At 43.5% G+C, this 11,893-nt stretch overlaps 1 protein-coding gene across 2 annotated transcripts; it reads right to left on the reverse strand.

The window, feature by feature from the left end:
- Positions 1 to 7,099: 7,099 nt before the first annotated feature.
- On the reverse strand, positions 7,100 to 10,782 carry SNAI2 (snail family transcriptional repressor 2). 2 transcript variants are annotated; one of them, XM_012442944.2, is made up of 3 exons: positions 10,541 to 10,782; positions 9,250 to 9,795; positions 7,100 to 8,341 (listed from the first exon to the last, which is right to left on the reverse strand). In XM_012442944.2, the coding sequence occupies exons 1-3, from the start codon at positions 10,617 to 10,619 to the stop codon at positions 8,160 to 8,162; spliced, it is 807 nt and encodes a 268-aa protein (XP_012298367.1). In that variant the 5' UTR covers positions 10,620 to 10,782; the 3' UTR covers positions 7,100 to 8,159. The 2 variants fall into 2 exon arrangements, with proteins under 2 accessions (XP_012298367.1, XP_012298368.1); XM_012442945.3 differs by lacking the exon at positions 10,541 to 10,782 and adding an exon at positions 9,898 to 10,465.
- Between the last annotated feature and the right edge of the window lie 1,111 nt (positions 10,783 to 11,893).

The raw sequence follows: 11,893 nt of genomic DNA on the forward strand, positions 1-11,893 counted from the left end.
GGTATGTATAGATTGAAAACCAGGCTCGACTTTAAGGAAAAAATAAAACACTGAGCTCTGCTCCACTGTGTGGGACACAGTGGCATGTGCTTGTCATCAGTTCCTCCACTCACCTGGGTCCAGGAATTGTCTCCACCATAGAGCTGTGAGACAGAGAGCAGCTTACCCACCTCATAACATACACGGTAAGGCAGCAACTTGAATCAGGCCTGTCTGAGGACAGAGCGCGGCTCTTCTGACTACTGTGCTGAAATAGCAAAACCAGATGGCCTGGATTAGAACATGGTTGCACCCACTTTTTAAACAGTATATCTATATTATATATAGATATATTTACATATATATTTATATATAATATATAGTATATATAATATATATTATATTTTATGTAAATATATTTACATATTTGCCCACAGTTATTTCAAACATCTCAAAAGTAATTTCTGCAAGACAACTAAAAACGCAGCACCCTTCTTGTTTAAGATTTTCCAGATTGAAAAAAAGAGAGTGGCTGCCTTTGAAATCAATCAGGACACCTCAGTGGAAAACTACCTGGACTGTTTCGTCCTTGGCTTCAGCGGTGGTGGGAGCTGGCGTCCCCTGGAGACATACGCGCCCGTGCTGGGTCCAGCCAGCACCCACTGGCAGCTCTGCCCTAGAGCTGCTGAGATTTTCCTAAATTGTAAAAATCTGAAAGTTACGTTTTAGAATACTCTTTTCTTCTAATTCTTTTTTATTGCCTTTTTATTGCCTCAGGAAAGCAGTAACACAAAAGATCCTTTTACATCTTTTGATTTAAAAAGCAGAATCCAAGAGGGGCTTGTCTGGCTGTGTTCATGGAGAAAAATCTGTAGCTGATCAGTGCTCATCCTCCCAGGAAAAGCCCCATTACAGCAAACAAGTTCATTTATTTTAGCCTAGAACTCAAGAAAATGATTCAGAACTCTGAGATACAAAAACCAAGCCAGATCCTCACTTAATTTAATTTTATAAAGAAACCTTCATAGTTATGCAAGCTGTAATTTATTTCTTTCATGATGTAAAAGTTTTTCATTGTGTAGGGAAGCCCTTCTCCACACCCCTTCCATCCCTGCATGTTTTATAGCGTATCTTTTCAGCTTGGTTTCAAACTCTTAAAGGCCCTGTGCTGTGGACTCTGGTTGCTTTTTTCTTTTTTCACTAAAGGGTCTTGTTCAGTCCTTCTTTCCACTCGCTACCTGGCAGTGACTCATTGGCAGATAGTAGGCACACAATAGATAAGAGGGAGAAGGAGAAGGGATTCTGAAGTCGTATAAAACTTGTGATTTACAGCACATCATTACGACATCAGAGGCTCCAGTCCTGGCTCCTAACTTCCCACTCTGTTATTCTCAGAATGTGGTCCCCACACTGGCTGTGCCATTTTCCCCCAGGAGCATGTTAGAAATGCAGATTCTCAGGTCCATTTCAAACCCTTTCACTCAGAAACCAGCAATTCCTGCCTTAACAAACCCTCGTCGCTGAAGTTTGATCACTGCGGAGGCGACCCTAACCCTGCACCTGTGATTTCCTTCCTGCCATGGGTGAGCAACGCATGGCCTGTGGGGTCTCCTTTCTCCTCCACTGTGGAAGCAACAGGCTGCTTCCAACCATCTCACCTCTGAAGCTGGAGGGGGCCAGGGCTCTATTTCTGACCCCTCAGGCTAAGGCACAGCTGGGGTGTGAGCCTCATTCCTGCCACAGTGATGCAGAAGTGGGGCCGGTGGTCGCTTAGGCTTCATCAGGGACCAGTTATGTGTTTTAGGCTGGTACTCAGAAGAATGTCTTCATCCCCAAGGACATACAATTTATAGTCACCACCAGTGTTGACAGCAGCTCTGAAGCCCATACTGGACAAGCATAGTGGGAGGAGGGAAGAAACAGCAGCTCCAGGCCCCGCGGTCCTGCAGGCCGCGTCCCACCCACCTCCCGGAAATCACGACCTGAGTTGGGGACCGACCTCCTAATAAGGGTACTTGTTTATTATTTATTTATTTATCTACTATTGTGTTGTATCTTGGACGTGTTTGGGTGTTGTGAAATAAAAGCATTTGTCACCAGCTTGGAGACAACGATGTCCCCCAAGTACGCTTATTTATGCTTTTGCATTAATATTAATACATAATAAAGGAATAAAATAAAATGACATGAATAAAAGTAATCAGAGAACTAGAGAAAAATCAGTCAGGTAACATCCCCTTGGCAAAACTGCAAACATTTTAAAAAGATGATGGTACCAGCGCAGAAGCCCCTCGCTCAGCAGAGGTGGCCTCAGACGTTCCCGGCAGGAGCCTGGGAGCCCTCGAGCCAGCAGGAGGAACGTGGGGTCCAAGGCGCGGGGCAGAGGCGGCTGGCCGGTACACAGGGGCCTGGTTTGGAGGGGTCCCGGCACGTGTCACCGCGGAGGGTAGCCCTTGACGCCTGGGGAGAAACTCCATTTAGAAGCGTCCCTGCCGAGAGCCCGGCGCAGCCCCGCGCTCTGTTCCGTGGATCCTGCATCCCGGCGGGCGCCCTGCAGAGCGCGCGGGAGCAGACGACGCTGGCTTCCGTGGGATCCTGTTGTCAGGTCCCCCTGTCCCCACTCCCGGTGGCAATCGTGGAGCGCAGGCACCTTCCAGAGACACCTGCACTCCCGCTGCCGTCCTGAGATAGGAGGGCCAGAAGCCCGGGGGGGTAGAGCTTGGCTGTCAGGAGTGAGCAGGAGGACCACCCGCAGGGGCTCGCTTGGGAGCTGGCTGGAAACGCAGACTCTCAGGCCCGCCCCACCCGTCGGCCAGGGCGGTCATCAGACCCACTGAGGAGCCTGGGCACGGTGGGACGTGGCACACCCTGACCGGGGCTGCCAGGACCTCAGGGCCTGCGGCTGAAGGCGATAGCTTCTATTACCGCCTTGTCTGCTAAATTAAAAAACAAAAGTAAAAAGTTATCACACAATATGGGAAAGCTTTACACCTCCGTAAGTCTGGAGGATGTATGGACAGGGAAGCTAGAACTCACAAGAAACAGAATTACCATTTATTTTCTTTGGCCGGAGAAGGTATCACTATTTTACCCAACCCAGGGCTTCCCTTTCCATTCCTTAGACTCAGCTGTTGCGACCTCCCAAGTATATAGTAGAAGAACCGTATTGAGTGATGCTCCTTACCTGGAAGGCAGTTGACTCAAGCCCCAGAACAGATTCGTGGAGAATATCGTCACATCCTTCTCTGCTGTCACAACTGGTGAAACGAGTGAATGACAGGCCCTTCCCCCGCCATTGTCTACGAAAATTACTTAGTGATCATTCAAAGGGCCTCACAACTATCTCTACAAATTGTCGAAAGAACGCGCTGAACGGATTAAACCGACTCTTGTAACCAGAGGAGCTTAATTAGATGAACTGGTACAGAGAGGATAAACGCACCCACCTCTTTTACTCGCAGCAGCTCTCCTACTCATGGCTATAAATACCTCCCAGCCTCTTTGGAGTCTGCGGACAGGGATACGCTGCCATTTCCTCTGCTAATCTCTCATTGTTCGGGGGTCTGGCCAAGCGCCACAACGGAAAAGCTGCCATGCTTGTTGATTTTTACATGCATGCCTCTCACAGGTAATCACTGCTTCCTGGAGGGCTGTGTGCTCACCCTAACTTCAGACACAGATTCACTCCTGTGGTGGTAGGTTATGCACATTTATTGCTGAAAATTAAGTCGGAGGTTTTTTTCCTTCGTATGTATCCATCTCAGGTTAATGGGATGCGTTAGTTCTTCCCCTGTGTCTGATGAGAAGACATGATAGAAAATCGTCTTATTGGAGAATCGTTGCTTTCCTAGATGACAGAGTACTCATTCTCAAATTAATTTTTCTTGAAATGTTTCTCATATCTAAACTAGGGACAACTCCTTAGATGTGGATCTTAGCCAGAAAAACCTTATACTTTTCAAAGTTATAATTGCCTCATTACACCAGAGTGTCCACATTTTAGTAGTGAAGGAAATGATTGTTTAGCTTGGAAGACTTTTCAGTCTAAGAAGATAAAAGCCGGGTGGGGAGTGTGGGCGTGTGAGGGAGCAGCAGTGGCCTCCAGAAGATGAAGTGTTAATGTTCAGAGGATGGAGACCAGCTGCTTCCCAGCCTCCCTGAGACCAGCCCCACAGAAAAGGCTCAAGGGCACCAGGGGAACTGGAGGGCCTGTGGGGAGGCGTCATGGAAGGGAGGGCCGACGCCACAGGAGGTGGAGCCCACAGGATTTCTAGAAGGAATTGGGAAATGGCTCTGAAGGCTGTTACATGTGCTTTGTACAACTGCTGAATGCTGGTGGTTCTAAATATACCACTGGCATATTTAGCACATGATCACAGTCCTCTTCAACAGACCTCTGCTATGTGCCTACAAGGTATAAATCTCTCGCTGAGTGTGGTACAGCAGCTCCTCCTCATTCCCCTGGTGCCATGGAAAAGGCAAAGTCTTTGCAGCCCAAAGAGTCCGGGTTTGTATTTCAGTTTTGCAACCTGCCACCTTTGTTACTTTGGGCCCATTATCCAGTCGTTCTGAGTTTAATATCCTTATCCATGAAATACCAACTTCAGAGATAAATCGTAACCATTGAAGAAGATCACATATATGTCACTTTCCTGGTACAAGAGCAGGTATAGTTAAACATTTAATGATGACATTGAGAGCTCATTATTATGATATATGAGGCATATTAGGGCAAGGACCGTTGAGTACTTCATTTATGATACTGAGATTCTATTTCTATTTTACACAATAGGAAGCGGATGCATAACTTAACTTGCAGAAGGACAGAAAGCCAAAAAGTGGCGAGGCAGTGATGCAACGAATGCATTTGTTGGCTTTAAGAACTGGTGCTTTCCTCGCTACAACACAGTGTCCCAGATTACATAAAACAAATTAAAGATACTGAGAATGCTTATGTGCATGTGTACATGTTGTTAAAACCATAGTTTCCAAAACACAGGCTGTCAGCATGTTTATTAAACCTTGTCTATATGCACTCTATTTATCCCGCTTCTTTACTTTCTTGGACATCCAATCTATTTTGGGGATCTGTCATCACTGGGAGACACCAGTAAATTTGCTTCAAGAATCTCTCCAAAATTATCAATACTATGCAATAAAGGGGAATATGATGAATTTCTTTTAGATCTGTGTTTTATTTTACCAATTTCTATTATTTTATCGATCATTCAACAAGCATTTGTTGATATTTCTGTTCTAGATGATGGGCTGGGTACTAGGAATTTCTGCTTAAAGGACGTTTTGTGTAGCGAAAAAAACATTGAGAAAAGATTGTGATGAGGTAAATGATATCATATACATGGTATAAAGCTCCCAGAGGGGGTGAATTTGGTAAAGTATTTCAAAGTAAGTGACATTTTATTTGGGTCTTATGTATGTATATAGGAGAGCAGATACCCAGTCCAAGACCTTGGTAAAAAATTCTAAAAACTCTAAAAGTTTACTTGAGGTACATTTAAGAATATCTTAATATCTGCTGTACCTTAATTCAGACCGATGATACCTTAATGAAAGTAACATATTTTAATCATGAATGAAATTAGAATGATGAGAATGAAGTGGAATATATTACAAAAATATGACTACTAATTCTCCACGAAGAAATTAAACGTGAATAGATTTTTCCTCTTAGAAAGTTAGCCGTTTAGATTTTGGACACCAAGAGGCTACTTGTCTGTAGACCTACAAATGAGGGAGGGAAACAGGAGTAGATGTGATTCCTGGGATAGCCAACCGGAACATCCGAGAAGGCTTGACTCACTCACACTTCCCCTTGCCAGACGTTTCTACATGCTAGCTGGCTTGGAGACTTCTAGATAATCATTGGCAATCATTTTTATACCATATACATTTAGCTAAATTGGTACTTTTGTAACTTGAGAATACTTCAGTCAAGCTATCAGCCATTTTTTCATATTCATAAACTGCTGTTCCAAATAATTTTGCCTCTAAAAAATGTATACTGAAATGTCAAAAAACTATAGAAGACTATTAAGTTTAAGACTTTATTTTAGTTACGTGCACACCCTTTTATATGTTGGCTGAAAATGTAAATGTAACATACAGTGGAAGGAATGTGAACATTAAAGGAATAGTATTGGTATTTATTATTGGTCATTTGCTAAGGGCCTGCTACCAACATCTTTGATATACAAATTCTGGCATTTGTTGGCATAATATTACAAATATATTAAAAGAAAAAAATGATTCTCAAGTTCTGATCAAATCACCAGAGAGATGCAATGAATAGTAGCAGAAACTTGTCTTATAATAAGTTTAGGAGTTTGGATTCTAATACGCATTTGGTTAATTTTCACAGTTCCTATGAGGGTTAGGATTTTTGCATATGAGTTACTACACACGCATTTATTTAGCATATACACATGCACGTGTATATGAATGGATAGTCATGTTATAATTTATGCAGTACACATTAAGTTTGGGTGGGGGCTTGTCCGACTTGTTCAAATAACTCAAAAGGCAATTGTCACTGTTCACTGAGCTGCTCCTATCAAGCATCCCATTTATTTTATATGTTACCAGATGCGGGGTTTTCTTTGCCTGATTTAATTTTCCAACTCATGTAATTTATAGAAAATTGTTCTCCCTGGTCTTTTCCTGCAGCCTGTCTTCTCTTCCCTCATATATCTCATTACAAATTTCTTTTAAAAATCTTAAACTGTTATAGTGCTTATGTAATAATAAAAGTGATTGTAATTTTTGTTTTCACAAAACAAACATAATATGTTAAGTCAACATAAAAAATTTTGAAAATTATTTTTGACTATTAGTAATGCAACTATTTTTGCAGTCAGAAAGTGTGATGTTTGTTAAAATGCTGTGCTAATATCTTGTCTCTTTCAAATGTGACACTACTATCTTAAGAGTAAAAATAATACTAGTAGCTTACTTTATTATAATCTAATACATAAAAATAACACTTCAGATGCATAATAAGCACTATTCATTTTTTTCTTATTAACAAACAATTCTTTGTACCATGGTTTGGTATTAATCATGCAGCAAGTAGAGCCTCTGGAAATAGTATGCAAACAAGAGGTTTTTAAATCAAAACTGTTTATTGTAAAAAAAACCTTGAAAATTGTTTTTTAAAAAAGAAACATTGATTTCACAAGTCTTCAGGTGGTTTATAGACATAGCTATAGACAGCATCTTAGTTTCATACAAAACTCATTCAATCATATAAAAATAAACACAAATTTACATTGACTCATCAACTATACGATTCAAAAAGGCACTTGGAAGGGGAATTGCATTATTGCATTTCTGATATGCATTTGAAATAGTTTAAGTACATTAATGAATTTGTAATAATCACCTTTTGCACCTATTCCCATCTTTAATTAATTTTCGAAAATGATTAAAATACCTTAGAATAGTAAGACGTGGAGCATGCGCCAGGAATGTTCAAAACTAATCTTTCCCTCCTCCCCCAAGGCACATACTGTTAATTGGCAAAAACAAAACAAAACAAAAATCCTTTTAATACATTCTCCTGTGTTTTGTACTTTTTCTTCTTTTTTTTCCTCCCTTTTAAAAATACACTTTAAAGCACTACAGGTAATCAAAAAAAGGCTTTAGTTCAACAATGGCAACCAGACATCAGACATGGAGTAAACTTGGAATACATTTTAAGGCACCTGAGTTTGCGTCTGGCAGATTCTCTTCCTATGGGAAATCCTATTGCAGACTCTATTACAAAGCAATACTGTTCTTTTCAATTGAAATGATTTGGCATCCATGTAAATCTTTGCATTCTTTTTTTAGGAAGAAAAGATGCGATGTGCTTTTCATTTTTTCTTGAAGAGAAAGGTTACTGTCTTTTATTCTCTCAATCTAGCCATCAGCAAATATATAGCAATTTTAAACTTCACATGGAAAGGACTATCTTTAAACACATGAATTCCATGCTCTTGCAGCTCTTTGTGTGTGTGTGTGTGTGTGTGTGTGTGTGTGCATATGTGTGTGTGCATATGTGTGTGTGTCTATACATATTATTTGGTTGGTCAGCACAGGAGAAAATGCCTTTGGACTTTATTTGTCATTTGGCTTCGGAGTGAAGAAATGCATTCTGTTCGAGTAAACATTGATTGCGTCACTCAGTGTGCTACACAGCAGCCAGATTCCTCATGTTTGTGCAGGAGAGACATTCTGGAGAAGGTTTTGGAGCAGTTTTTGCACTGGTATTTCTTTACATCAGAATGGGTCTGCAGATGAGCCCTCAGGTTTGACCTGTCTGCAAATGCTCTGTTGCAGTGAGGGCAAGAAAAAGGCTTCTCCCCTGGGGGTGGAGTGGGAGGAAAAAGAAAGACAGTCAGTGTTTTCAGAGAAAACGGAAAGTTAGATAATGTTAACAAAAGTCAATCACATTTTGCCTAAATAATGAGAAGCAGCAAAATCTGATTAAAATCCCTCATAATAGACACTTTTAAAATTATCTGACCTTTTAAGATAAATTTGAATATTGCATTAAAACGCCATACACGGAATATTATTACTGCTGCCAATCAAGCAGAAATAATTTACGTAGCTCTTGGACTTTCACTTCTTAAAGCTTTCTTCTTCGGCAGGTGCAGCTAATGTTGAGCACCTCAGAGCATTTCCCAATATCTCCCCCTTTTCTCTCTTTCTGTACTACGATTAAGGCAGTCTAAGTGCCATGACACCCTGCAGGATAATTCTGTGATAGGAATAAGAAATTAAGCAGCAAAAAAATCCACACACAAAGCAAGAGAGGCAAAATCAATTTAGTTTCAACTATCCAAGTCACCCATGGGTGACAGATATCAGAGCAAGAATGCAACTAACAGAAAACTGTAGGAAAAGCCTTCATCTATTAACCAAATCAATTGATTAAGATAGCAACATTTGTATTTGCTGATTACTGGGGGCAGTTTCACAGAACACACATTCAAGCACATCTTTCCTGGTTTTCTCACTGATCTTTGAGACCAAACCTTCTGAATCTACTTTCCAAAGTCTACATAGTGTTTGCAGTCCCTGGAGCAGAGGTTGTTAGCAAGAAATGGAACAGTTTCTGCCCTAACAACTTTTTGAGTAGTCAGAAAGTAGCTATCAGTGACTGTCCTCATTAAAAGCACTATGTCACAACTTCATGCAAATCCAACAGCCAGCCCAGGGCTTCATTGTATCTGAGAGTAACATGCCTGTCTACAGTTTTTCTCTTACCAGTGTGAGTTCTAATGTGTCCTTGAAGCAACCAGGGTCTGGAAAACGCCTTGCCGCAGATCTTGCAAACGCAAGGTAATGTGTGGGTCCGAATGTGCATCTTCAGGGCGCCCAGGCTCACGTATTCCTTGTCACAGTATTTACAGCTGAAAGATTTTCTAGACTGGGCATCGCAGTGCAGCTGCTTGTGTTTCGCCAGCCCAGAAAAAGTTGAATAGGTCTTACTGCATAAATTGCACTGAAACTTTTCAGCTTCAATGGCATGGGGGTCTGAAAGCTTGGACTGTAGTCTTTCCTCTTCATCACTAATGGGGCTTTCTGAGCCACTGTGATCCTTGGAGGAGGTGTCAGATGGAGGAGGGGGACTCACTCGCCCCAAAGATGAGGAGTATCCGGAAAGTGGAGAGAGGCCATTGGGTAGCTGGGCGTGGAATGGAGCCGCCGTAGTCCACACGGTGATGGGGCTGTATGCTCCTGAGCTGAGGATCTCCGGTTGTGGTATGACGGGCATGGAGTAACTCTCATAGAGACACGGGGAAATAATCACTGGGGAAGAAAAGAGGAGGAGAGAAGATTCAGGTAAAAGTAACTAAAAATAAATCCACACGCACTCATACATACACTGAAAAGATATTTAGCAACACACACGTGATTTCCTCAGGAAGAAGATAGACCCATTTAGAAGGGCATGCACTCTGCTGAGGTGTTTCATTTCCAGCCTGGCACCGACGGAGTTACTGTAGTGAATGCACACAGAGGCTGACAGCTGCAGGGAGCTGTAGGTGCTCTGAAGTCAGGGAGCGCAGCCAAGCCAGCGCCTTCACGTCCCCACTGAGGACGGAGAGAGCCTCCACATTATTTTTAAACACACAGAAAGTTGTTTTTCATTTTATGCCTGGGCGATTTACGTATATGACGACCGTGAGTACAAAGATATGCCTGCGTCAAGCTGCCTTCTAAAGGAAAGGAGACTTAGTGCGCGAAAAACGCAGTAATGCAAGCCTTACATTGCTCATCCTTCGCGCACTCATTACGCACGTAGCCACAGGCTTTAGCAAAGCAGGCTGCGAGATTTGAATGAAACGTTCCTTGTCTGTCAAGAGTTCAAAAAGTTTTGAATTAAAACGCACCCTAAATTATCAAAATAATGTAAGCTCCCTTTTAGGACACTGTTTTAAAGGAAACCAGCGGGATCTCCGGCTCTTTTGTAATGGTATTTGAAGAGCAATACGTAGATTCGTATTTGCAAAGCTCTAGATACGTAGTTCTAGGTATATTTTTCTCTTTTTACCTGTGTGCGTGTCCAGTTCGCTGTAGTTTGGCTTTTTGGAGGCGTTGAAATGCTTCTTGACCAGGAAGGAGCGCGGCATCTTGCCAGCGGGTCTGGCGGGCGCCGGCGCGGATAACGGTCCGGCGGGAGGACGCGGCGGTCCCTACAGCATCGCGGCCGGCCGGGCTCGGGCAGGGGCCGCGCTCAGGTGCGGCAGGAGGACGGGCCGGCGCCTCTGAAGTCGCCCGGCTCCTTTACGAACTGAGCCCGTTTTGGCTGGGAGGGTTTTTTTTTCCTCTCTTTTGCAAGAAAGATCCAATCACAGCTGAGAGGTTCAGATTTCAGCTCCTCCCTCTGGGACAGCTGTGAACAGAGGAAGAATCTGTTGTCAGACTAAATTATTCTGGTTCAAAATGGGCTGTTTTTCGAGATTTCGGGGGAGAGGGAAAAAAGTGTTTAAGTATTTTCGAGAGAGGCAACCCCTCTCGGCGAGCCCCGCCCGCGCCCCGCGCTCTCTGGAGCCGGACGGACGCAGGAGCCGGGGTCTCTGCCCGGCCCGCCTGGCCTCCAGATGTGGGGCAGCGCCAGCGCGCGGGGACACGGTGTCCGCCAGGGAAGGAAGGGCCGCCCTGCGCCACACCAGGCCAGCCTCTGGTGTTAATGAGAGCCTATATTTGGAAGTGGCATTTGGAGAGGTTTGCCTTGCGCAGGGACCAAATAATTAACTCTTGGCCTTTGAAGAAGGAAGGGGGAAGCGGGAAGACAAAGGCGCCTGTGAGCGCGGCGGGCGCTCCCCTGGGACCCGGGCCTGGGGGGTGCAGGGGGGGCTGCAGCCTTGCGTGCGGCCAGGGCAGGGCGCGACTCCACTGGGGCTTCCGCGAAGCCAGGGGCAGCGCGGCCGCGTGCAAATTGAGTGATCTGGTCACCGTGTCAGCTATGGTGGCTTGAAAGAAATGCTTTGTAGCCCTTTATAGGCAGGCTGATCGGAAGAACTGGAAGACTGCAAAGATAAAAAGGAACGCTGGCAGAGAAGGGGGGGCGAGAGGTAAACTGTCATTTGGAACCATGGGACAGCCTCTCACTCACACTTTGACAAGAGATCTTATCTTTTCATGTACTATGGTGCATTTTTATGGGAAAAAGGGTGCATGGGCCTTTAGAGACAATTATTTCATTTCAAATATTCCCCTGCTTTTATTTGGTGCTATTTTCATCAGTATATAGCCATTAAAATCCACCTCCGTATCCGCCAGGTTCCTGTATAATGCTTAAAGAGCAAATTAAAGGATACTGTTAGGAGTACCAGTTGGTTAAAGGTTTCAGAATCCATTCTAGTAACTGAAAAAAACCTTTATTTTGTGTATGGTCTTCAAT

The sequence above is a fragment of the Aotus nancymaae genome, unplaced genomic scaffold (assembly GCF_030222135.1).
Source record: "Aotus nancymaae isolate 86718 unplaced genomic scaffold, 86718_ANA_hifiasm-v0.15.2.pri h1tg000036l, whole genome shotgun sequence".
NCBI lineage: Eukaryota > Metazoa > Chordata > Mammalia > Primates > Aotidae > Aotus > Aotus nancymaae.

What these genes read in the sequence shown, in the direction of transcription:
- SNAI2 (XM_012442944.2), bottom strand. Translation starts at nt 10,619, where the DNA reads ATGCCGCGCTCCTTCCTGGTCAAGAAGCATTTCAACGCCTCCAAAAAG. An exon ending in CGAACTGGACACGCACACAG is followed by an intron (nt 9,796 to 10,540) that starts GTAAAAAGAGAA and finishes TTTCTTCCCCAG; the next exon opens with TGATTATTTCCCCGTGTCTC. An exon ending in ACACATTAGAACTCACACTG is followed by an intron (nt 8,342 to 9,249) that starts GTAAGAGAAAAA and finishes CTCCACCCCCAG; the next exon opens with GGGAGAAGCCTTTTTCTTGC.